A 27,572-nucleotide genomic window follows, 5' to 3' on the forward strand; every position below is an offset into this window, starting at 1 on the left:
CCCCCCCCCCCCCCCCCCCCCCCCCCCCCCCCCCCCCCCCCCCCCCCCCCCCCCCCCCCCCCCCCCCCCCCCCCCCCCCCCCCCCCGCCAGCATTGGCTGTGAGTCATTCCTTCCTCGGAGTAGTGACATTTGCTTAACAATAGCAAGCCCAGAGATGACTGGGCTAAAAGTACCTCCATTCTAAACTTCCTTTCACACTTCCTCCGGCTCTCTCTGCTAGTGGGCAATAGTTAAACTTGATTAAACCTGAGGTGGCACATGGCATCCTTTTAAAAGGCTTAAATCCTAACACCTGTTAACCCGACCTCCAATCTGAAATTTTGGCTAATCTCCCCCATTACCAATGTCCCCCCTAGAGTGGTGCATTCATTACCATTGATGGGTCTGTGTTGACACACCATTTTTACCCAAAGTCCACAGTTTCCGTTAGGTTTCACCCTTTGCATTATACATTCTGTGGGTTTGGATGAACGTATAATGACATGTATCCACCATTATAGTACCATACAGAATAGTTTCACTGCCCTAAACATCCTCTGCGTTCTGCCTGTTCATCCCTCCCACCCCCCAACCCCCTAGCAACCGCTGATCTTTTCACTGTCTCCATGGTTTTGCCTTTTCCAGAATGTCATATAGTTGGAATCATACATATGTAACCATATAAAGAGACTTTATTTTAAATACGGAAAGCCTTACATAATAAATCATGAAATAACCAAGTTGTATCACCAGAGTAGATCTGCATGTTGAGGGCTGCCGTTTTTATTTTTTGCCCGTCCAGCTTGAGGATTGTACCCACAGGTCCTACCCAGATCCATACTATTAACTCCCAATTAACATCTTTTCCCCATGTATCACTTCTCCATTTTTCCTGAAGTACTTCTTCAATTAGCAAGTCTCCCCAGTTGCCAGAAATCATTTCTACACTGTTAACTTCCTGTTAGCAGCTAGAGGCAAAGGCATTTGTAACATGTGACCACCATTAAAAATAAAATTTAAACACACAGTATGTGTGGACATATGTGTTTAGAAAATTTGATCCGAAGTTCGAATGATAAGAATACACATTGGAGACTCAAACTGAAGGCCACCAAGATAACCTAGCGTGTATTACGACATCGTCATGTCCAGTGAAAGTTGAAGGTCGTGAAAGCCTCCAAGGCTAACAGTTCACTGGCTATGATGAACATGATGCCTTTTGTTCTGTCTGTTAAGCTCTTCACATGCCTTATGCCATGGAGTCATCCTTGTGGTCCCATGGATTGATGGACTCTTGTCTACATTTTACTCCCACATCCAGCATGCTCTAAGATTGCTTGCTTAGAACGGATCTGCTCCACACTCCAGGCCTCTGGTACCAAGGGTTTAGTGGCTTGAGCCAAGTCTTTCTCCCTGGCCCAGTCCGAGGGAGGACTTTGGCATATCTGCGTGCCACCATAGACCAATCTGTGAGGGTCTGGAAAAGAGGCATATCATCCCTCCCCCATTCACAATTTTAGGAGATGACAGAGGGTCTGCTGATCCCGTAGGAAAGCCCTGTCCCGAAGAAGCGTTCACCTCCCCAAGGGTCCTCTTAACCTCCAGGGTAGGGCTTGTGCCTGCCCCATCTCTAAGCTCAGAATGTAGGACCTGGCTTTCATTCAGACTTTATATTATGTCTCCTGGGAAATTGATTTTGCAGGAATGTTCGTCTATGGTTTTGGCGCGCCCTCTGCCTTTCTATTTGTCTCTTCTGCAGAAAGTGAGAGAGAACCACACTACCCACAGAGGGACTTGGAACCTCCCTTTTATTCTCTCTGACTCTGCTTTCACTTTAACAATGTGGTTTGCTGTGTGCTGAGCACCAAGTGTTACCTGCGTTATGTCACTTGCTCTCCCAATAGCTCTGTGAGAGACGAGCTATCATTATGGCCCTTTCATGGGCGAGGGAACTGAGACTCAGAGAGGTTGAGTAATTCACCCACACTCACACAGCAAGCACATGACCAAGTCAGGCTTTAAATTCATGATTACAGAGCTGAACTAGTACCACTGTGATTTTACAATTCTAATTAGATGCAAAACTTCCAGCCCTGCAGACTCCGTTGGTATCACAGTTGCATTCTTACCTCAAAGAGCTTGTCAGAGTCCCTGTCATGTTAGAAGATGAGGATGCTGGAGCTAACCTTCATTGTGTAACTCAGCTGCACCCAAATTTCTCTCAAAATCCTCCTTCTGAGTGGGTGAGCACCTCGAGAGGCGCAGATGGACCGTGTTTGCCCAGTGCTTCAGCCCCTGATTACAGCACCGTCCTGATGGCCTGCCAAACCACCACCGCGTCCTCCCCCGGGCAGACCAGGCCTGGCACAAGAAGGCCCCCAATATTTAGAAGATTCTGATTTAATTGGTCTGGACTGTGGCCCAGGCATCAGCTTCTGGAAGCTCGACAGAGAATTCTAATGTGCGTCCTGGAGAAACACGAGAGCTTGGTGCAAGCCTGCGAGGCAGACCCCAGCAAAGGGTGGGGAGGGGAGGGGCAGTGTCTGCCTTCCGACTTAGAGCTGAGCTCATCTGAATTGCCTCTGCTGGCCTCTGCTGGGCTGGGTGCAGCCCACAAGAGACAGCCCAGAGAGCAGGGGAACCCCTGAAAAGATGGAACCCTAAAATAGGGGAGGATGCATGCCTTGCAGGAGACCAGCACCCAGGACCTCCCCCCAGAGCCCACTGGCTCCCTGAGGTGGGCGTGGGAGAGGAGGGGCCAGGGGTCTGCAGTGAGCCTGTAGCGTACACACCAGCCTTTAACTTGCTTCTCTCTCCGACCCATGCCAGCCTCAGTGCGGGCACCTTACTGATCTATCCTCTTCTCCCAGACTGGAGTTCGGGGACCCTGGGAGCTCAAGTCTGTCTCCATCTTTCTCTTTTGGGCTGTACCACTTGAGTTCAAGTTCGAATCTTTCCCCAATCCCAGCATGTTAGTTGAGCTTGGGTTCCAACAATGCTTGATGTTTGGTCTCTCCTCCTCCTCCTCCTCCTCCCCTCGCTTTCTTCCCCCCCTCCTCCTCTTCCCTCTTGCTCCCCTTCCTCCCCCTCCTCCTCCTCTCCCCTCCTCACCCTCTCCTGTTGTAGGGATGTTAAGAAGATCATCCACTATAGCACTACATGTTCAAGATCCATGCGAAACATTTATTTGAGACCTAAGTTCTAGGGAAAACTTATTCTTCTCTTCAAAAAATGATTTTCCTTAAAGGAAATAGGAATTTTTGTTAGGTTTTATGTGTCTCTGGTTGCTTTGGCCTTCAGAAACCTGAGGGAGGGAGGAAGAGAGAGAGAGAGAGAGAGAGAGAGAGAGAGAGAATATACACACTTACTATATAATGTATCATGCTTTTAACCACCCTTATTGAAGTATAATTTAAATGTCATAAAATCTACTTGTTTATGTTATATAATCTTGAATGCTACCTCAAGTTCTTTGTGAAATATAAGTTAGATATAGGCATATATAAATTAAACAATGCTTAGACCTAAGTCACTGGAGATCCCCAGTGACCCAGATCTAGGATTTTTATCTTTTTAAGCTACTTTCCTCCCACACAGATTTTTCCCATTCATTTATCCAATGAATATTCCTTGAATGTTCCTAGATATTGGGGGTACAACAGTGAACAAGTCAACGAAATAACTGCTCTCAGAGAGCTTTCATCTAGGGAGGGCAGAAGACACAGAGAGAGAACTCTAATGCCAGATGTGGTGAGTGCTGTGAAGACAAACAAAGTAAGGGAAGGGAATGAGGAGTAACATACTGGGCTATAACTTTAGAGAGGGTGGTCAGCAGCAGCCTGGATGGCTCAGTGGGTGAAGTGTCTGACTTCAGCTCAGGTCATGATCTCTCAGTTCATGAGTTCGAGCCCCACATCTTCTCTGTGTGGACAGCTCGGAGCCCAGAGCCTGGTTCGGATTCTGTATCTCTCTCGCTCTCTGCCCCTCCCCCACTTATGCTCTGTTTCTCTCTCAAAGATAAATAATCATTAAAAAATTTAAAAAAAACAATTTAGAGAAGGTGGTCAGGGAGGACCTCTGTAAGGAGATCAGGGAATAAACTTGAGAGCATATCGGGGTGGGGGGAGAGTTGTAAGGGCAGCAGGGAGAGGAAGACTGGAGGAAGGCAGAGTGAGCATGGACCCACTACGTTTTATAGCATCACTGGAGTATGTGGAGAACAGTATGTGTGTTGGTTGGGAACGAGTGGGGTGGGGGCAGCAAGGAATAATTAGAAGACAATTTCAGGAGACCAGACTCAGGAGCATGGTGGCTTAGGTCAGGAAGGAGGTTGGAGAGGACATACCTTTTGAATGTAGAGCTGACAAAACTTGTTGATGCCTTGGATGAGGGGCATAAGCAAGAGGAGTTGAGAGACTCAGTTTGGCTTTATGCTTTTGGCAGATGTCCCATGAAGCTGGGAGAATGGGGAGCAGGGTCTTGGGGCCCTGACTCTACATGCCTGCCCTCTCATGTTGGTAAACACATGGACCCACAGTCCCACAGGGCAAATCTCCTTAGCTGGTTGAGAAGTAGACATTGGTGCTGGTGGGCAAGGTTCATGATCAAGCCCCTCGGTCATTCTCTGAAAAAGATGAAGTTGATGATAACCACTGTAGTGGGTGGAATTGTCTCCCCCCAAAATATAGTTCAAGTCCTAACTACTGACCCCTATGCACGTGACCTTATTTGGACAAAGGGTCTTTGCAGATGCCATCAAGTTCAAATATGGTGGACCCTAATGCAATGACTGGTGTCCTTAGAAGGAGAGCAAATTTAGACACAGACACAGGGGCACAGGAAAGAATGCCGTGTGAAAACAAGCAGAGATTGGAGTGATGTGTCTGTAAGCCAAAGATTGTTGGCAACCCCTGAAAACCAGGAGAGAGGCATGGAACAGATTCTCCGTGAGAATCTCAAAGGAAGCTTCTGGAAGGAAGCATCTCTGCCAACACCTTGATTCTGGGCTTCTGGCCTCCAGAACTGTGAGAGAATAAAATCCTGTGGTGTTGAGCTACCCAGTTTCTGGTTCTTTGCTATGGCAGCCCTAAAAAAATGGACAACCGCCGGGTATTAAGCCCTCATCGTTTTCCCAGCACGGTGTTGAGCTAAGGCGTACACTTTGCTCACTGTGTCCCATAAAGTTGCCTCATTACCATCAACTGCTAAGTATTGTTGATGTCCCATATTTCCAGAGGAGGAAAAGTTCAGTGAATTTCCCAAGGTCATGCAGCTAATGTGTGGTGGAACTTGGACAGGTATCAGGCCCCATAACTCTGAACCCTATGCCCTAACCATTATGTAACACCATCCCGTGGCCAAAGGCCAAGATTCCAGGTACATCCTGCCATTTGGATTCACTAGTAAAGTTCATCACAACAAACTTTCCAGCCAGGAGTCCCTGGGCTACTTTCCCATGTTTTATCTGCTGCCACTGGAGCATTGTTATTTATCACATCTCTCCCAGAAGATTCTTGGGTAACAGATGTGGCTTGGAGTTTGATAAGAGCGTCACTTCAACACATCCTTCCAATCTGTTTGGAATCCTCACCCTGGAGCTGGACGGACAGCTGAACAAACAGCCCATGCCCTCTATGTTGGTATTAACTGAAGTAGAGGCTCCAGAAACTTCATGAGGCAATTAATGAAAAGCAAAAGATCGTTTCCATTAAAGGAACATTTTAGAACCTGGCCATCACTGTGGCCATGGCAACGGCTATTTCTCTGTCATTTTCCTCTCTCATGCCAGTGCATCAGGGCACAAGGAGAGGAAGGAAGATCTTCCTGGGCCACTTAATGCTTGGAAGTATGACCACGCTCATCCTATCCATGGGCACATCACCAATACCTAGCATTGTGCCTGGCACAGAATCCCTGAGAGAGCTTGTGGATGGAGGAAGCTGGGTGCATGATTGTGGCACCAACTCAGACCAAACCCATCTTGCCAAGTAAATGGTTTGTCAATGGCGGTATGAGAAACAGAGGAAGAAATGATGATTCTGTCTGTAGCCATGAATTACCCCATAAGGTCCCCAGCCTCCACCAATGGGGTAGGTAGGAAAAAGAGAAACAGGGCTGAGATCTGGAGCTGAATTTGAAACCCTCCTGTGATAACTTGCAGTAAATAATTTGAATAATTTCCCACAGCAGGACACTTGGTGCTCGAGGTCCAGGGAATCAGGTAGAATATGGTTAAGTGCATGGGTTTTGGAGACAGAGGCTGTAGGAAGTTTCACATCCTAGTGGAGAGACTTTGGACAAGTTACTTCTCTTCCCAAGCCCTTGCTTCCTTGTTGGTAACCTGGGGTAGTAGAAGTACCCATTGCACATTCCAATGGAGATTAAAGGAAACCATGGGCAGTGTAAGCAAGAAATGGGAACGGTTATCTTTACCAACCCATAAGAACCCGCCCCCTCCCACCCCGCCTATGCTGACCCCACCTCCAGCAGCCCCCTCCCTCTTCCTGGTGCAAACCCTGTACCATTCTCGCATTTGTGGGTCCAGCCTCCTCGATGCTCTGTTGACTGCATCTCTCCCGTGCTACTACAGATGACTGTTTGCTGCCTGGACAGAAACCTGGGAACCAAAATCCAGGATCTGCATTCTAGAGCTTGAGTGCTCACTTCCGACAGTAATTCTAGGAGAAGGTTTATAGATTCGGATAGTTTAATCATAAGCGAGCACAGTTCTCTTCCCTCTGCCTGGAATATGCCTTCTGGAATATGCTTTGCTAGCTCTGCTGATCTTTTAGGTTTGCACTTTGTTACCATTTCCCTCGAGCATCTTTCACTGACCTGAGATCAAGGTAGGTCCTCACTATAAACAGTGATGAAGCGCCATGCGCCTCTGTTGCTGAGGTTTAATCATGACTGAATTAGGTAATTATTTGTGCAGGAGGACGGCCTCGTGAGCTTGTCACTCTGCATCCCCAGTGCCTATCTCTGTGCTCCATGCATCCTAGACACATAATGTTTACTGAATGAATAGATTAATTGGCCAGCCTTCCAAGCCCTGGATAAGACTAGAAAAGATGACACATTTGGAAGGCAGAATGAATTCCATCTCTGTTGCATCTCTTAATTGAAGCCTTTTAAAAATAAAATCGATTGAGGGGTACCTGGGTGGCTCAGTCAGTTGAGACTGACTTGGGCTCAGGTCATGTTCTCAGGGTTTGGGAGCCTGAGCCCTGCATCAGGCTCTCTGCTGTCAGCCAGAGCCTGATTTGGATCATCTGTCTCCCTCACTATCTGTGCCTCTCCCCTGCTCTCTCTCTCTCAAAAATAAATAAACATTATAAAAAGTAAGATAAAGTAAAATAATAAAAGTGATAGAAAAGAATACATATATCCAAACCCAAGAATTAAACAAACCAAGGTTACCAGGACCCCACCTGGCAACATTGGGTTATATCAATGCATGTATGAACTTAGAGGACTCTGTTCTAGTCATCTATCGCTGCGTGAGGAATCATCCCCAAACTCCACCAACCACATACTCTTATCTCCCATGGTTTCCATGCACCAGGGATTGTGAATTGGAAATGCTCGCTGGTTGATTGTGGTTCCGGGAGATGTCTCTCCTGCAGTGGCTGGACCTGGGACTCTGTGGAGGCTGGAGCACCTGGGACTGGCCGGCACGAAGTCCCGAGGCTTCCCCAGGTGGTCTCATTCCTTGGCCTCACTAGCATGGTGGCACCAGGGCTCCAAAGGCAGGTGTCCCAAGAGAAATTGAGAAGTCACTGCTCAGAAGTCATGGTGGGGGGCACTGCCATTGTCCTGTTAATTGAGGCAGTCGCAAAGGCCTGCCCAGGCTCAAGGGCATAGACTCTGCCTCTTGATTGAGGAGTATCAAATCTTCATAAGCACCGCGGAAAATCACTTCCTTTAAGACGTGAGGAAAACTCTCAAAAGGCTGCCAAGAGGGGCCGGAGAAATTCCTGTTGAAAAAGAAAGCTTGATGAGAATATTAAGGAACAAAGAAAAATTTCCTTCTGTTAATGACTGCTGAGAAGAAGCTGTTAGGAACATGTACATTTTCCCTGTGGATACCTCCTGACCACCGTATTAAATGAATCAATTTTGAGAGTACCTCAGAGTTCCACAGATCAACAGATTTAGTGATTAGAATCACAGGCACGAGAGACACTTGTTAAAATGCTGACCACAGGCCGCAGCCCAGAGCTTCTGGTGCTCAGGATCTGGGTCGTAAAACAAGACCCCCCCCTACCCCCCAAGAAGCAGGAGGCACCATCTTTTATAGAGAATGGAATTTGCCTTGGTTTGGGCTGCACACCAACCTGTTGCAATTTGGATTCCTGAAATTTTAGTTTTTATTAAGAATCTGAGCCACCCAAATACTTTTGTCTTACAGGATCCCTAAGTACTGGAAATCTGTTCCAACTGATATAAATAAAAATGGTAACTTTATTGGAGGGACATGGAGGTTTCCTATGGGAAACAGCCAAGCCCCATGAGAAACTGGAACCAGGAACTAGAAAGCAAGCCTTCTTCTCATTCTCGGACCTTCTTAGCCCCTCCCCCACCTGCCCCCATCACATATCAGTTTTTTCTTTGCCTGTATGTGGTAGAAAAGGACCAATCTAGGCAGCTCTGTGTGCATCTCCATTCAGGGGCCCAGGACTGACTTCTCCCAGTAGCCTATTCAAAATTCTTTGGAGAAAGAGAAACTGATTGGCTCAGCTTGGGTCAGTAGCTACCTCTAATCCAATCAGCTGTGGCCAGATGGGTCCACTGCCCAACCAGAAGGTTCTTCTCATAAAGAGGCAGAAGAATTGAAAGGCATGCCAAGATTCACTTCCAAATTGAACTGCCAATGTGAATATGTGGTCACATTTATTTTTCCTGATCTTTCTTGAAACACATGTTCTAGAAACATCTGATACCTGGCCCATTGCCACTTATGCATGTATTTATTTATTTACTTACTTATATTGAAGTATAGTTGACACACAATATTCTGTTTGTTTTAGGTGTGCAACATTGTGATTTGACAACTGTATGCACCATGCTATACTTAGCATGACGTTACCATCCATCTCTGTAAAACGTTACTACAATATTGTTGACTGTGTTCCCTGTGTGGTACTTTTCATCCCCATGACTTACTCATCTTATGGCTGGAAGTTTGTACGTCTTAATCTCCTTCACCTATTTCGCCCATCCCCCAACCCCTTCCCCTCTGGAAACCACCAGTTTGTCCTCTGTGTTTATGGGTCTGTTTCTGCTTTGTGTGTTTGTTTTGGTTTTTAGATTCCTCATATGAGTGAATCCCATGGTATTTGTCTTTCTTTATCTGACTAATTTTACTTAGCACAATACCCTCTAGGCCCATCCACGTGGTCACACTTGGTAAGATCTCATTATTTTTTTGTGGCTGAGTGATATTCCACTGTGTGCGTGCATACACACATACACAACATTTTCTTTATCCATTCATCCATTCATCTACCCATGGACATTTAGCCATCACTTAGTTTCATACAAAAACTGTTATTGGAACATAGCCACACCAATGCATTTGTGTGTAGTCTGTGCCTGCTTTTCCACTACAGTGGTGGAGTTGATTGGTTGATATGGTGACTACAATATTTATTGTTCGCCCCTTCACAGGCAAAGTTTGCTGACCCTGCTCTATAATTTGATTCAGTTCTGTATCTCCGTTATTACTAGTGTTTCATGTGCGTCATTCCCACTTTCCTCCAGCCAATACAGAGGGACTTCCCGACCTTGGCTCGTTTGAATACCGCTCACACGATGTTAGAGATGCTATCTGGTATCGGTTGATTCTTCCTTCTCCCCTTGTAGACAGGGCAAGGCACCAGAATCCATACATATCCCTGTTGACTGACTTAAAAAAATGATTCCTACAAATGCCACAGTACTTTCTGAGGTGTGAAGCACATAGCATTAATGATTTACAAGGTGATTTTAGTTTAGTGCTTGAGATTTTTTTTAGTTGGTACATAGAAGTGATATCAAATAAAATTAAACCGCATCATGATAGAGTTATTCTCTCTTTATGTTTTCTTTCAGTCTTTCTCATTACTTAAACAAGAGAATCTCAGTTGATGACAATATGCTGCTAATAGTTCTCTAACACTTGCTAACATCATTTTTCCCTTTAACAAGGAGAAAACGCAGGGGCTGGTTTGGAACCTTCAGCAGCCAGCAATAGCTAGCTAGAATATCCTAGCACTGCTTTGCTTTTATTTATTTTTATGCTTATTTCCATTTATGGCTGGTGATACTGGCTTGCCATTAATAGTGGTGATACAGTTTCCTTTTTCAGATAAATTTAGTTAAGTAAAAATGGGACTAGGTTGTTAAGATACAGAGCAAATACCAGTTTAGGTGATAGGAAAAGATGTGGAAAAGGCACACGAATGATTGATTGAAGTTTGGGAAACTTGTGCTAAAGTGACTGACGTAGATACAAAAAAAGGTCCTGGTGCTCCAGCGGAGGGAGTAACCTATTTGGTCTGAGTGCAACCCTGAGGGTTTGAGGAGGTGACATCTGAGCTTAATCACTGATTTTCTGGGCAGTGGAAGAGTGTAGAAGAAGGCTGCAGGAATTGTCTGGCTTGCTGGAATCACTGAAGGATTGTATGCATTTGAGTAGCATGGTCAGAGCAGCAATTTTAAAGCAATTGTTAGCTCTAGTAGGTTAATCTCTCTCTGAGCCTCAGTTAGTTTATCTGTAAAGTGGGGATAATGGAAACAACTGGTTCCCCACCCCAACCCCTGGTGCATGGGGAAATCTCAGCCATCTGTCCTGCTTCTCCTGCCAGGGGGCTGGGATGTCCAGTCATGACTGCATCTACATTCAGGGTATCCAGGGCCCTTCCCTGTGTCTTGGACAGTCAAGAAAGGGATTGTTAGATGGTGCCTTGACCAGTGGTGACAGGTCAGTGGGGTTGTCCACACTTGAAACCAGCTCACTACTGAGCCCCCTTCTACTGGACTCAGGGGTCTTCTCAGCTAAAGGTTCTTCTTTCCACCTTCAGCCTCCTCTACCCATTTGTCTCTAGGCCAAGTCACGTCCCTACCACCTCCCTGCACTTGTCCCTTCCCCAGTCTTCTCTGGAACCTGGGAGCAGAATAACTTGGTCTCCACCTGACTCTCTACGTCTTTGAACACTGGCTTCCTGGAGGCATTGTTTCTGCTGTAGTGAGGACTGGGGAGGGGAAAATGGCCCTTGGGGACCAGGGAGAGGACAGGGAAGATGGAAAACAAACTGAAGACACGTGGCCCAGCGCTTTGAGCCCCACTCTGCCACATGGGCTGGCGGGTCTGCGTGGGGACCAAGTAGATGCCCAGCAGGTAGTACCTGCTCAGCTTGGCAGCCTTCATCTCTCTGGTGGGGCTGGAGGGGAGAGGCTGACAAAGGTCCTCTGGTAGTGGCAGTGTGTGCCGTGACCTTTCTTGCGAAGTGCTCTAAATTCCTGGGTCTGTGGCACCCATGGCCACCCCAGGCTGTGATGAGAAAGGAGATGGTGAGAGCAGGAAATGGGGCCTCTGTGAGCCAGTGGGCTCAGCGTGGAAGCTTCCATGCAGTTAGACTCTAATTTACCATTAAGATAAGAGCTCAACGGAGTATGCCTAGCTGCCCTCCTGCCTCGAAGAGCCTTTTAGGCATCCCTTCCTCTGGCCTTGGGGCTCTGTTGCATTTTCTGGTCCTCCAGCTGAGTCAGGTGTGAACATTTTAATTACCCAGCCACCTAAGTACCTTGAAGATTCTTCTGGAGCTCTGAGCAAGTCAAGTGTTTAAAGGCAGAGACTTCAGAGTCAGTTAGACCTGAGTTCAAATTCTGTCCCTGTCTCTGACTGAATTTGCTGTGTGAAGGCATCTTACCCTCCATGAGCCTTACTTTCCTGTAAAACGGGGTTCTGCAAAGTAAGGAGTAATAACAAATGAAAACTGACACATTGATAAGTGCTCACAAATGTAGTGGTGACACAGTGTGTGCAATAGATGCTTATGGCAGTCTGATTGCCTCTTCCTCCAGGAAGCCTTCCCAGAAGCCCTCAGGCCCCATCAGGTCTCCTGCAAGGTAGTACCTCCCTGTGCTTCTTCTAAGAGGCTTCTTGAAAATGGTACCCACTGTGGCATCTGGCATAGTCACAACCAGTGAGAATAATGATGTGTCCTGGGCCACACTGATTAACATGCTGGGTTGGTGACCACAGCTGCATGGAAGGAAGCCCCAGGACAACAGGAGAGGGTGTTAAAATATTACACTAATCATCCCTGTAATTAATATCAGAAGTCTTTCTTCCTCTGGGCTGCAGGGGCAGAGAACATGTCTGCTTCTTTATTGCTATATTCCCAGTGCTTAGCAGGCTCTTGGTGAATATTAAATAATTGAGTGAACAAGAGAACAGGTGCTCCAAATTCAGTTTTATCTGGAATCTGCTCATTCCCTCATTCAACAAATATTTACTGAACCTCTACTATGTACCAGGCACTATTCCAGGCTCTTGGGTGACTGCAATGAACCAAACCAGCAAAGATACTTTCCCTCATGAGGTTTACACTCTAGCCCTGTTGGCTGGGCATCGATACATATCCCAAAGAGATCGATACTTTCTTGTTGCTGTTGGAACCCTCCCGACTGATTGGGTTTAGCCATTCAAAGTGTGAGGTCTGCAGAAAACTTTATCCATTGTTTCGGTGTGTAGAGGACATCTGGGCAGAGCTTGGAGTGGGTTTGAATGAATATCGGCTGCCCGTGGCTTTCTGGGCCCTTCCAACCACCCTGACAGGCTTCCTCTCTTTCCCAGGTCATGCTCTCAGAGCGGAAAGGCACGGACGAGCTCTATGCCGTGAAGATTCTGAAAAAGGACGTGGTGATCCAAGATGATGATGTGGAATGCACGATGGTGGAGAAGCGGGTGCTGGCCCTGCCTGGAAAGCCGCCATTCCTGACCCAGCTCCACTCCTGCTTCCAGACCATGGTAACTTCTCCGGGGGCCTGGCCGTTCCACCTCTAGGGCTTCTCCGGGCTTTGGCCAGAGCCGTCCCAGCAGCACGCGCCCCAAAGAGACACCCGGACCCTTTCCGTTCTGGACATGGAAGGCTGTTGTGCCCAGGGGAAGCTGCTGAGAGTTTCTGAGGTTGCCACTGAGAAGCTCTCCCCCTAGGCAGAGGCTGTTCAATGAAGATAAAAGAACTCAGGCAATTGGTTTAATGACCAATGGAGCAGGATCTTTCTCAGACAGCAAGAGGTGACTTGAGGACAGGAGCTGAGAACTTTTGGTCTCCCAATATAAGATGTTACAGCAGAGCTTAGAGAAGGGAATGAGTTGGGAAGGGCCACCGGGTGTGGGTTTAGATGGTTATAGTCAGCACTCCCAGAGCTTCCAAATGAATGCTCAGGTATATTCTGCCAGTTGCAGAGGAATATTCTCCCTCCTTGAGGGAGGGATTGCCTGAAAACACAGCCTTTGGGAGACTTCCGGAGCAGGGGGCACAGTGTCCTAGGCAGGGGCTAGTGAGCACAAATCTGTGGCTCCCAAGAAAAGAAGGGGACATTTGTGCACTATTTGCTATTAACTGATTCCACGTCTGTCTGTGAGAGCAAGGGCCATCCCTTTAAGTAACCTCTTACCGTCTCCCCGTTCAAATTAGACCCTGGCTTCATTGGCTAAGGAGGGGGTGGCCAGAGCCCAAATGCAGAAAGGTACAAAGCTAATTCTTGCCTTTGGGGCTTCTAAAGGGCCAGTGGCCCAAAGAGTTCAAGATGCTTTAAGGGATTCTTTAAGATTATTTCAATTCTATGCAGCTCTTACTATGCATGCTAATTTTAGAGCCCACCTCCTATGTGAGATGAGATCGTATATTGCATATAATTTAAAGCTTGAGACTTCCTCTCATCTCCAACATCACCAAGTCCTGTGCTCTGCTACATTAGATTCAACACTCCCAGCCCAGAACGATCCAAAATTGGGTTTGGGGTGGGTTTTCTCAGTGTAGACTGCACACTGGACTTAGAACCGCCCTGTGTGAAAGGCAGAACTGGAACTTGGCTCCTTCCCTGTTCAAAGAAGTCTCTTGATATATATTTTGGGGTCAGAGGGACCTCGGTTCAGATCCCGGCTCTGTCACTTACTGTATTTGCCAAAGTGGGGCGCATGTACCCCTGTGCAAAGTGGCCCTGGGTAGGAAGGGTGACTTCAGCTGGTGTATAGATTTAAAATTACATTCCCCTTTTAGTTCGTTCTAAGTTCTTCTGAATGGCTCAAAGAGGAATGTTTCCATTGGGTGCCCAAACACCGGTACCCTCTTTTTAACACAGAGTAGCTGGTTTGGGTTCTAAGCCTCGGCAAACACCAGTTTCTAAGTCATTGTTTTGCTTATGTGTATATATAAGAAAAAAAATATATATATTATATGAATAATATATATAGGTGTTTTTACAGATTTTTTTCTATTTTTGGCATGGTACAGTCTCTCAATTTTTAACTTTTGAGGTATTATAAGACAAATATAAAAACACAAAATAGATGTTTAGTAATGAGTTATTATGAGGTTAAGTTCCTCAAAGCACCACCCAGGTTGAGAAACAGAACTCTGGCAGCTACTCTGGAAGGTTCTTCGTGTTCTAATCTCCATCTTCCAGCAGGCGATGGCTAGACTTCCTTGTGCGTCTTTGTAGTTTTATCACTTGAGTCTTATCGTTTCTTAATACGATAGTTTAATCTTTCCCATTTTTAGAAACTGGCTGTGTCTTTTAAGCCTTTTAATACAGTGATTTCTCCTCTCCATCCCTTCCTTTTATCTGTTCCTTCATCTACTCTGGGCTGTTTGACCGAGAGCGTTTTCAGTCTGGATTTGCTGATCGCACAGGTGTGGGGCTCTTGCACATGGTCTCCCTGTCCAGTGTGTCTCCTGCAGATTGGTAGCCGGGCCTAGAGACTCAGCCAGACTCAGGTCCGATCGTTTTGGTAAGAATGTAGAAGGTGCTCTCTCGTTCAAAGGCACAAAACACCCTGTGTCTCTCTATGATGTGGGCAACCACTCTGTGCCGAGGCCTGTTAATGGTGGTACCCTAATTCTATCATTTCTTTTTCATTTCCTAGTAGGAATGCCTCTTTGAAGGCAGGCTGCCCTGCCTCACTTGACCTGGTTCCCATTGGCACAGCTTATCTAGGAAAGGCTCATAAATGCTTGATTCTTTCTTATCATTGGACAGTTTGTCCTGAATTGGTTCACGATTATGCTCCAAAGGTGACTAACACTTGCTTCTAAAATAAAATACATAAAAGAAGAGAGTTGCTCTAAAGAAAAATATTAAGAGAGTAACACTTCACATCTTTGGCACAGTGGTGAAGAGAGTTCCAAAGCCTGAGTTTCAGGGAATTAGGTCCTTAAGGTATTCAAGAGATGGCAGAGACAGGACCAGACTAGATTCTTAAACCTCTTCTAGGCTCCTTCATGCTACATCTGCTCTTACTTCCCATTGTGGGTCCCCAGGTGTACCCACTGACATCAATAGATCAAGAAAGGTCTCAGTCTGATGAATTGATCAAGAAGAAAGAGATCTTGTTCTCAAGCAAGAGGTTGGACCAACTTAGAGTGCCATTTTCAATTTGGGTTGAATGCATTGAGATTGGAGGTATTAGTCATGTGTGACTAACATTAATTCATTAATGTGCAGTATCTTTGTTAGTAAGATACTGCTCTAAAAATGATGGCAGAGTGGATTTGAGGCGATGCTTTTCATCCTGCACTGCCTCACTCATATTGCAATATGCTCTCTGACATTAGACAGTAGGGCTGGGGTTTACCTGGAAATTGTGCAGGGCCCTGGGTCTCTTCAAGAGACATCACATGTCATGGAAGAGAGACAGTGCTCAGAACACAGTTTCGTGAATTCAGGTCTTGTGTAGGGATGGAGGCCCATGTGAGCGGCCACCTCACGGTCTCCCAATCCAGCAAGGCCAAGGATGGAACAGATCGGCCATCTTGTTGGTGCAGATCGGATGAAGTAGCTACGCTGTCTCTAAGGGCTGCCCTGTTTGGGGGAAATATGACTGTAAATGTTACACTTGTGCTTGGCTTGAGGAAATGCCCTCACAGCCTTAGCGGTGGATAATTTTTTTAATCACATATACTTTGGTTTTACATAAACTAAATTTACTTCAAAGACACAATAAAGCCAACTAACGTGAGGCACAGGTTAACACTCTTAAGCCACATGACAACCTTGGGATGGGTCCTGTCATCACCTCTCTAGGAGGAGGGGACTGAGGCCACACAACAAGTACATTTCAGGGCCAAGATTTGAACCCAGGCAGCCTGGCTCCACAGGGCTTTACACTTAACTATGACACTGTTAGGTCTTTTGTTGTTGTTGTTAATGTTTATTCATTTTGAGAGACAAAGAGAGACAAAACATGAGTGGAGGAGGGACAGAGAGATAGGAAGACACAGAATCTGAAGCAGGCTCCAGGCTTTGAGCTGTCAGCCTGACCCAGGTCTTGCACTCATGAGCTGTGAGATCATGACCTGAGCAGAAGTTGGACACTTAACCGACTGAGCCACCCAGGCGCCCCCACTGTTAGGTCTTTTGAGGGTGCTGAGCATGACTCCCTGGATTTCTAGGCCCTCTGATGCCCCTAGGGCAGAGCCGCCAACAGCCAACCAGTCTGTAGTTTCCACAGGGGTTCGAGCCCCACCCCTTGCTCCCTCACCTCTCCCCTCCTCAGTGAAGGCTCCTAGTGCTCCTCTGCGTTTCCGTCTCAGCAGTGGACCTGACTTTCCATCCAAGCATCTCCCACATGTGGACTTTCAAACAGTTGGTTTCGTTCACTTCACAGAAAAACCTCGTTGCAGAAGGGATTACCTGTCATCCCACTTTGCAGGAGGAAGACCTGAGGATCTAGGATGTTGGGGGTAGTTTTCCCCAGACACAGCCCGGGCTCCCAGGCCCACTGAATTTAGAGCCAGGCTTTTGCTAGCACATTATGTGGAGTTGCAGCCCACGTGGCCTTAACCGTGATGTTACCAACAACAAAACCCAGCAACTGGCGTTGTGAGCATGTCAGCGTGGGCCAGGCAGGCGCTCCGCACTCTGCAGGTGCTCGAGTTGTAGCCTCCGGCGCCTCTCCTGGTAGACACCGGTACTGTCCCTGCTCTATCCAGGAAGACGCCGAGACTCCAAGATGTTAAATAACTCATGCAGTGTCACAGGGTAGGTAAGTGGTGACACTGGGGTTTGTTCTGCAAGAGTCCAGAACCCCAACCTTGCTATCCTGACCCCAGGTTCCTTTTTCTAGTTTCTGAGTCACTTTCTCTCTCGTGACTATAAGCAAGTGCTGTCCGCATTTAGGTGCCGAGAAGACCAGCCCTCAGAGAGGTGAAATGCCTGGTTATACAGCCGGTGAGTGGCGGGTTTCCTAAAGCCCCTTCAGGTGTTCCTTCCACTACAGAAGAGTCACCTACTCACCCAGCAACGATATTGCAATGATTGGAAAGGTTTTATGGTGGGAATGATTTCAAAATGTAGGTAGCACTGCCTGTATATGAGGCAAACCATCATTGGTAGCTTGGCACAGGTGAGCAGGAAGGCGACAGCCCTTTTTGGGGAAGGCCCCGGGAAGCGGTCATCTGGCTCCCACTCACCTTCTAGATTTGTGTTGTCTCCGACCTCCTGATTGGTGCTGCTGAAGAGAGGAGGCAGGCTGGGCTGAAGCAGGCAGTATCTCCAAAGCCAGCCTCCTAAAAGTCAGACCATACTTGCCAGTATTCAGAGGCTCTGATGCTTATTGATCCTGTCAGCGAATATTTATTTGTTGAAATAAACGTGTCGGGACCCAGTTGCATCCTTGTGAGGGCTCCATCAGCGGACAAAAGAGATAAAGTCCCCCGTTCCTTTGGAATTTACATTCCAAGGGGGGAGACAGATAATGGACAACAGTGCGACAAAACATAATGGGGAAAGAGATGGAGGGATTGGGTCAGAGAGATGCTATTTTTGATAGGATGATCAAAGAAAAGTCTTTCTGATAAGGATGACATCTGAGCAGAGACCAGAGCTGGGGAGGGAATGAGGCATGTGGATATCTGGAGGCAAAGTGTTGTAGACAAGAAGGAAGAGTGAGTGTCAGAGCCCGAGGCGGGAACATGCTCAGAGTGTTTGAGGAGCAGAGAGGAGGCCAGTGTAACCCGAGTGAATTGTCATTTTGTATTTTGTGACCCAGAATTCCTCTATGAATCAGCTACTTTGAAAAAATGACAAATCTAGTCTAATATGCTGCTAATTCGATCTGTTTTTCTTGCTAGTGACTTAGAATTTTGAAAATGAAAGATCCTTAATAAAATTTAAAAAAAATTCTGAAGGTGGCCAAAATAGATAAAAGGGAAAAGGACACCCACCGATATGCAAAATAACTTTTGTCATTCTTAGAATGATGCAAATTTAATTTTAAAAAACTTACTTGGGGAAGCAAAGTTACATCAGAAGTATATTCTCAAAAAAATTGGATTAAAAAAATCTCTGAAAAATATTCATGGCACAACGTTAACTGAAAATGAAAGGTATTAAATTTTATTTAAGAGATTGTTCTAAACGTGTTCAAACTGCATATGTACATGGAAAAGAATCTGAAAGAGGCATAGCCAAATGAAAACCTTGACTTGATATAGGGAGGGGTCTGTGGATAATCGTTTTCATTTTTAATTTGTTATTTCAGAAATGTCTATAACAAAACAATTTGAAAGAGTTGATGGCCAAAGTTAATACTCAAGGAGATGTAAAAAGCATCAGAAAGTAGTTGAATTTTTAAAATTGCTTATTAGATGAACTGGGGTTTAGGCAAATTGCTCCAGAAGTACAAAGGGATGAGTGTGAACACCTCAGCCAGATAAGTCTGGGTCTGTGGTTATTGGCTGTGTGACCTCTAGAAAGTCACTTAGCAGCTCTGAATATTGGTTTCACCATCTTTCAAATGAGCATAAAAAGTGAGAGTTTAAAGAGATGATGTACAGTGTGCAGAATAAATAATAAAATGAGGAACCTGCACCAATGGAGCAGAGTTTGAGGGGCGCCTTGCTACATGGGCACAAAAGGATTATGTTTCCTCCATTCCTTTGCAGTTTTTCTCAGGGACAATTGTCAGCCTGGCACATTGATGCAATTTCCCAACTGCCAGTGGGCACAGGCAGTTAAGTCTCCTTAGCAAAACATCTATTTTAAATGTTTTCTTTTCAATTGAACATATGCACTTCTTTTTTTTTTTTTAAATAGAATTAGATTTTATGAGTCACTGAAGGACAGAAGTTACTTCCTCCCCAAATTTGCTGTCGTGGTCCAGCAAGAACTCAGTTGCAAGGCATGCTGGGATGGGCATCAACCCAGAATGCAAGCAGGGATAAGGAGAGGGATGACCATGGTTCCACTTGTAGAGCTGGCCTCTGAGGTCATGTCCTTCAAGCACTGAGAACGTCTGAGGGGTCCTGGTAACTTGGGATTTGTTCAGGGTTGTCAGGGGTGCTCAGGGGTACGTTTGATAGAAGGATGTGGCTGTAGGAAGCTTTGACAGTAGTCTCAGTTGGCGATGGTTGGGTTGCAAGAAACAGAAAACCTCCTCCTCCAAACTATTGCATTAAAAAAAAAGAGAGAGAGAAAGAGACAGAATTTTATTGGAAGGAAATAACCCAAAGGCAAAGATGTACCTGAGCCTTATGAAGAACTGGAACTTCAAAGCTTTCTAGAAGAGATCTCTTGTTTCTTTCTCCTGATTTTCTTTGTTTCTCCCTGATCATGGTAACAACATAGCTTCTCTAGCCCCTTGCAGGTTGCCTATCTGCTGAATTCCCTGAGTTCTGATTCATACTCATGGGAAAGAGAATCTGATTGGTTCTAATTTGTGCTCTTCGGAAGGAGAATCTGATTGGTTCAGCGTAGGTCAGATGTGTTATTTCTGGCCCAATCCACTGGTAGTTGGCCTTGGCTACTACTGACTCAATAGGAACCTTTAAGAAGGGGTTGTATCTACAGGGAAGGGATCACTGGTGCTTCTCTCAAGTGGGGGTTGCCATTTTGAGTGCAAGGAAACTAACGAGGTTGGAGCAGGACATAACCTACTGCTGGTGTACAAACCCGACATTGAGTGCCTCCAAGGAGAGGAAGCTGACGAGAGCTTGGCACATTTTGAGGCTTTAGGCAACTTAAGCATTTGAGGATCTTCAGTGCAGGAGAGGACTCAGGAATGCAACTCAGGCATATAAAGTGGGTGGGGGTAGGAACAGACACAGCCTGGTTCCTTCTGCCTTCTTAATGGTGGCCTTCGCATGTTCATTCAGTAACCAAAGGTCTATAGAAATCCAAGGAAGAGGTGAGATGGTCCTAGCCCTCGAGAGCTTTGCTTTCTGTGTGAAAAAGCAAGGCTTGGAAAGCTGAAAAAAAAAATAAGTTAGAAGAGCATCCATTGCTTGATTCTGAGAAGGATTCTAAGGCTATTGAATACAAAGGAAAGAAAAGATGTGTGTGATACATGTCCTTGACCACATGGTTACTTGAGGGAGGCTCTGTGAATCTGCATGGATGTGACATGCATCCTCTGAATATCTCTGCCAAGCCCTCTGAAGGAGAAGCTGTCATTACCCATTTAGGAAGGCAGGGAAGTTTAGGATCTGATGCAAGCTCTCAGAGTGTGCACATGGTGTAATTGAGACTTGAACCCAGAACTAGCGCATGCTAAAGCCAGGGCTCTCAACCACAGCACTGCACAGCTTCTCAAGAGGAACAGCTGTGTCTCAGCAATAAGAGGAGCAGCCTACGGACAGGATCGATTCATCCGCCAGCTACGAAAATCATTAAGGATCATTCAGTAGGCAAATGTTTACTGAAACTCACTTGAAAGCATGGCGCATGCTCTTGGAGTGCCCACATGTTTGATCCTCTCTGTCTACAGCTTCTTCTTAAAAGTGGCAAGTGTCCCTCCCCGCCATCCCCGCAGTCACGTGGGAATCAGTCACATCCCACTTTCAGCTGTCTTGGAGAAAGAATGATGATTTCTTTGAATTCTCTGCCCTACCCCAGCCTCCTCCCTCCCAATAAATTCAGCACATGCCTTGCAGTCACTGTTTTACATTGATCTACACTTACACTCCGCTCCAGATGTGAGAAATCCTTTCCAACCATTTTGCATGATGCAGTGTGACAGACAGACATTTAGTTTGATTTCCTCACCGACTGAATGCGAGAGAGAAAGGGGAAGGGAAATTTAAAATTACCTGAAGTCATTGCATGCTCAGGGGACAAGGGCAGTGTGTAATGAAGAATAACAACAATAACAATGACAGTTTGGGGGGAAGCGCTTTGAAAGTTGAGCAGGCTGTCTAGGTTGAAGAGAAAGATGGAGAGCTTGTCTTTCTGCACTTTTGATTGGAGTTGACAGTGGAGCACCCATATAGAAACGTTCTGTAGCCAGCTGGAGCAAACTGGAGCTCAGGAGAAAGATAGGAGAGGGAAACAGAAGTCAAGACTCATCAGCTGGAGAGATGAAGGCTGAAGTCTTGAGCTGTGACAAGTCCTCACTGGAAAGCTGAACAATTAGGCGGGGACTCCTACCCAACACATACTTTCTAATTTTCACAGAGTAGAGTAGAGTGAAGGGGTCCTAATCGAGAACCACTTCATGTGACCAGAAGAAAGATCTTTCGAGGCCTTGGAATGATTTTATCGGAAGAGTGGGGAGCAAAGTCAGACCTCAGGGCACTATGTGGGGGGTGGGGAGGAGATAATTATGTAAGAATTGGAGGCAGTGGGTGAGGACCACTTAGTTAGCTGACGCCCCCATAGCTCCCTCTTCGTGCCTGTCATGCTATTTCTCTTATCACGTTTTATTTTAGATTCTGGCTCGAGTTGGTTACATATCTGTTTTCACGAAGACTCTGAATTCTCTGAGGGAAAGACCTGTATACTATCCATCACTGTTTACCCCTTTAACACCTAATACATGACTTGCAAAAATAAATGCTCAATGAAGGTTCTAAAATTCACTTCCCTGCTCAAGATTGGCTCAAGATTGCCCCTGGCAGTGTTTTTCAAATTTGGATGTTCCTTACCTTGGAGTACCAGATGAACTTGGTGGAACATGGACAAATTGCATTTGTTTTAAAAATAAGTCAGTTGAGGGACCCATGGAGCAAAGCCAGATGGGATATAGCATAGCGTTGATAGACTCCAGATACGCATTTTCGTTTTTTTTACAGTGACAATGAATTTCCACTTATGACTTTGGTATGAAGTTGTAAAATTGTTAAATAATGTGTTTAAGTAAAAAACTAAAATATATTTTAATGGAAATATTTTTAAAATAAGTAGGTTTTAGTGGATGAGGCGGATGAATGTGGTAAAATCTTGGAGCCCACGTGGGAGACAACCAGAGTTTGAAGTTGATGGCCTTATGCAGTTCCTCATAATTTGGTCCTAGCCTTGCCTTGCTCCTTTGTCCTTTGTAACTCTATGCACTCCTCTGTCCCCCTCAGCAATGATAGCCACAAAATCAGGGGCTTCAAGACCTAGTTCTATCTTCTAAAATACGCATTAAAATAAACACAAAACTGTAAAAGCTAAAGCCTTATGCGTCCACAGCCCACCTAAAATTATCTCCCACCACATTTTGGGAAACATTGCCATTTAGAAGTTTATCTGTCTCCCTACTCATCCGGAGAGTCCTTAACATCAGACGCCATGGATTATTCCCAGAAGCCTCCCTGGCAGAAGAATAATGCCTGGTCTAGGGTGGGCATCATTAAGTGTTTGTTCGGGAAACAGAGGGATAGCAGGATGCCAGCCACACTGTTTAATATATGATGTACTGGTGTGCCAAAGCCAGACTCCAGACTCAGTGCAGTTCAAAGATGATGGATCTCAGGATTTTCCCGCATACGGTTCATGGCAGAAACAAACCACAAAACACAGCATTATCTACAAGTGGAGCTCTCCTTGATGCTGGGATTCTAACTAATGAGTTTGGGGGGCAAGCTGAGTTCTTCCAAGCTGAAAGCAAGCAAGTGAAATCTCTCCTTCACTTACTTTTCTCTCTGTGGCCAATGCCATCTGCTAGTTTTAAAAATAATTTTTAAAAGCAAGTGTTTTGGTTCCCTTCAATGTGCAGCAAAGACAGATGCTATTTTTAAGGCTTGTTTTCTATCAAAAAAAAAAAAAAAACCCACCCAGGGGCTGGGTGTCGGCAGTTCTGACTGACTGTCTCCATTCTGACACTGCCTTGTATGTGACCTTTTTTGCAAGTCACATATGCCTAGGACACCAAGAAACAGAAATGATAACTCTACCTCCCTCTCTGCCTCTTAGTAAAGATGCTGAGAGGATGAAGTCGTCTTGGTCTGTGAAAGTCCCTTGACTTTGCAAAAATAATCGATCCACCTGTACTCTGTCTTGTGACCTGCCTGCTTCTGTCTTGTTGTGTGGCTGGATCCCTTGGTCCTTTCTCACCCCTCCTGGACCGGAAGCTCTCAGAGGGGAGGACACACGCACACATCCATACAACGTCTAGCTCAGAACCTTACACAGGAAGCAGCCTGATAAGGTCTGGAACCCACCTGCCTGGATTCAAATCCTGGCTCTGCCGCTAAACCACTGAGTGACTGACCATCAGCAAGTTACTTACCTTTTCAGGGCTTGAACTTTCACATCTTTAAAAGGGGCGGGGGGCACAGTAATAATGTCCTGTTGGATTGTTTAGAGAGATAAGTGAGACAAAATATTTAAAGACAATTGGCTAAGTCACATAATAAATGCTCACAAGATGCAGCTTCCTTTTTTTAAATGTTTATTTATTTTTGAGAGAGAGAGAGAGAGAGAGAGACAGAGCATGAATGAGGGAAGAGCAGAGAGAGAGAGAGAGAGAGAGGGAAACACAGAATTCGAAGCAGGCTCCAGGCTCCGAGCTGTTGCATAGAGCCCAACGTGGGGCTCAAACTCACGAACCATGAGATCATGACCTCAGCCTAAGTTGGATGCTCAACCAACTGAGCCACCCTGTGCCCTGGCAGCTTTATTTTATAACAGTTATCATTCCACTAATTAAACAGTACACATTGGACAAAGACATCTATGGCTGTTCTGTATAAAATAAACTTCTGTGAGCTGTAAGAGAGGTTTTGTTAATGGTGGCTGAAACATTTGTGATGGGATCACCATCATGTTAGAGCACTTACCATATGTCAGCTTAGTTCTCTCTTATAGCTTCTCTTAGTTCTCACCTCACAGTCCCACATGACAACTTTGTGACTTTTGGCAGCAGCAAACCTCCTTTGACGTTGAAGACCCAGCCCTACCAACCTACAAGTATAACCAAAACACACATTTCACAAAATAACACTGAGGGGTACTCTGTGCAGGGTTCTCTGGTAATTTCCATTCCACTCTTTTATTTATTTTTATTTTTTTAATGTTTATTACTTATTTTTGAGAGAGACAGAGTATGAGTGGGGGAGGAGCAGAGAGAGAGGGAGACACAGAATCTCAAGCTGCCTCCAGGTTCTGAGCTGTCATCACAGAGTCCGACATGGGGCTTGAACTCAAGAACTGTGAGATCATGACATGAGCTGAAGTCAGACACTCAACTGATTAAGCCACCCGGGCACCCCTCCATTCTCTTTTATATTTATATAAAGTTGATCACGTAAGCACCAAGGAGTGACTTGTCCCAAGTGGAAGTCTCTAAGAAGGGGGGAAGTCATTCGTACATTTAGCAGACACCCCTTGACACAAGGGAAAAGGGGAAACCTCATAGAGATGCTCCCCAAGGACTGTAACACTCATGTCTCATGGAGTCCCTGAAATAACACTGTGGCTCAGCTATTACTATCATTATTATTTATCATTATCTCCACTTTGCCAATGAGGACATCCAGATGTTTAATAACCTTTCCAACTCATCCAGCTATCAGGAAGCAGAGCTGGGCTCCAAATCAAGTCTGTTTGGCACCATTCTCTGGGCACCTACTAAGTGCTAGTTATGGACCAGGAATGGGGTTTACACAGCTGAGCAGAACACAAGCCCTAACTCTGAGGGAGTTCATTCATATCTCCCTGGAAAGACATGTTTAAAGAATCCCTGAATGGAGTGTAAATTTCTTTTTTTCTGGCCCAAATTCTTTTCCTTCTGGAGATGCCCTCTGAAGCCACTCAAATTCTAAGAATTCATTTTTCCCCATAGTCACTAAGTTAGTTAGTTATCTGTTACAATACCTCAATACTCAATGGTTTAAAATCATGATAAACATTTATTGTCTTACTGCTTCTGGGGGGTCAGGAATCACAAATGGCTAACCTGGGTGGTTCTAGCTTTGGGATCTCACATGAAAGTTGTAGGCATGTGATCAGCTTGGATTGCAGTCATTGGAAGGCTTGACTGAGGCTGGAGGCTTTGTTCTCAAGGTGGTTCCTTCCCTTGGCTAGGAGTAGGTGCTGGCCAGTGACAGAAGGCCTTGGTTCTTGGCCATGTACCCTCCCATGTGCTGCTTGAGTGTTCCCAAGACATGGTGGCCAACTTCCTCAAACAAAAGATCCAAGAGAGCTAAATGGAAGCTGCAATATCCTTTATGACCCAGTCATGGAAATCACACACTATTTTTACAATATACTTTTTTTAAATGTTTACTTATTTATTTTGAGAGAGAATGAGAGAGAGAAAGAGAGAGATTATCCCAAGGAGGCTTCATGCTGTCAACGCAGAGCCTGATGCAGGGCTAAATGTCATAAACCGCGAAATCATGACTTGAGCCAAAATCAAGAGTCGGACACTTAACCTACTGAGCCACCCAGGTTCCCCCATTTTCACACCATTCTTCCAGTTATGCAAGTTACTCCTATTCCTTGTGGGAAGAGGCTACACAAGGACATGAGAACCATGAGCCAAAAATCACGGGAGGAATCATGGAGGCTCATTCCTGCAGCTACCGATTATTTGTAATATGATCCATGTATTTATTTTCCACTCTTTACTACAATTAGCTTTTATCCTAAACTGTAATATCCATTAAGTCACAATATTAATCTGCTAGTTACATTTTCCAGGACAAACAAATAGAACTTTGTGGTTATTAATTTTAAAAAATTCATGTACCGCCTGTGCCTAGTTGCATACTTCCAGCGGCACAAACACTCCACCTGGGGAGATAATGAGCCTGGCAAGCAGGGGCTTGTCACAGAGCCCTGGGCGTTGTGATCGTAAATCCAAGCTCTTCCTTGCTCTCCATTTGGAACCCGAGAAATACAGGATATTGATGCTGCTGTTTGTCCCCCTCCCCCAGGACCGCCTGTACTTTGTGATGGAGTATGTGAATGGGGGTGACCTCATGTACCACATCCAACAAGTTGGCCGGTTTAAGGAGCCTCATGCTGTGTAAGTACAAACTTGTGCTGTGCTTTTTTTCCCGTGGGATCCTTGCTTGTTAGTTCCCTTGGATTTTTAGCAGAATAGGGATTGTTAACATCTTGAGCTGCTTTTTGATACATGTATGGCCAGGGGAAAAAGGTATTCTGCTTTATTTTTCCCCCCTGACACCAGCTGAGAACCTGAAGCTCTTTCTTTATCTCTGATCTTTTGCCCCCGACTCCTAAAGGAAAGGCCCCATAGATCCCTTGGGGGGATATCCTTGTAGGTTTTGTTTATTCATTTGTCAGTATTTGTTGAGAGCTCAGTATGTGCCTGGGCCCAGAGAGTTTGTAGAAACTTGCTCAAGATCACAGAGCTAGTGCGAGACAGATCCACATTCTGACCCAGATTTTTGCTCTTGTTCCCTGCCCTACACCGCTCTCTCTCGGATGCCCTCATTCCTAGGGGATCAAGTTGCATTGTGGCAGCACCCTGTGGCTCCTGGTTGAGGAGACTGATTTGAGTTTTTGGAACTGTGTTTTCCCTGCTGGGTCCATTCTGTCCCTGTCAGTCCCCAAGGCAGCCAGAATCTTCTGAGAACAGGATCTCATCATGTTCCTCCCCTGCTGTTGGTGAACAGGGACAGCAAGTTGTCAGATTAGCAACATTAGCCTCTCCTGAGGTGTTCGCTAAACTCTTACTGTCCCTCTGCAGAGCCCCCCAGGGCTCAGTCTAGGGCTCTGTCCCGTCACTCCCAAGGCTTGCTGGCTCCTGTTCAGTTCAGCTCTGCCCCCTCTCCTCCGAACTGCCCAGGTTGTGAGCACTGTATTCTGGTAGGGTTTGCATTCTTGAGCTTCCAGATCTTGTCACAATTCCCATAGGACCAAGGGGTTTGCTCTTCTTCTACTTCTAATGCCTAATTGAGCACAGACCCTAATCCCATTATCACACAAAACAAATTGTCAGGATGCTTAACATAGTTCCCTAAAGCCCTGCCTAACTCTGTGGTATAACTGGACTTACTACTTCTCTCAAAAATCTCTTTTCTTCTCAGCCTTTGCTAAGAGCTTACACATTAGGGGCGCCTGGATGGCTCAGTCCAACTCTTGGTTTCTGGCTCAGGTCAAGATCTCACAGCTGGTGGGATTGAGCCCCATATTGGAATCTGTGCTGACA

At 45.7% G+C, this 27,572-nt stretch overlaps 1 protein-coding gene across 6 annotated transcripts in view; it reads left to right on the top strand.

Annotated features, from left to right (window-relative positions):
• The window catches only part of PRKCB (protein kinase C beta), a 302,187-nt gene that overhangs the window by 229,775 nt on the left and 44,840 nt on the right, over positions 1–27,572 (top strand). For all 6 annotated transcript variants that reach the window (XM_029947104.1, XM_029947100.1, XM_029947101.1 and 3 more), the window contains 2 exons: positions 12,822–12,995; positions 26,332–26,423. In XM_029947104.1, the coding sequence (XP_029802964.1) occupies positions 12,822–12,995; positions 26,332–26,423 (266 nt within the window). The remainder of the gene's footprint in view (positions 1–12,821; positions 12,996–26,331; positions 26,424–27,572) is intronic.

The sequence above is a fragment of the Suricata suricatta genome, chromosome 8 (genome assembly GCF_006229205.1).
Source record: "Suricata suricatta isolate VVHF042 chromosome 8, meerkat_22Aug2017_6uvM2_HiC, whole genome shotgun sequence".
In the NCBI taxonomy this organism is placed as follows: Eukaryota; Metazoa; Chordata; class Mammalia; order Carnivora; family Herpestidae; genus Suricata; species Suricata suricatta.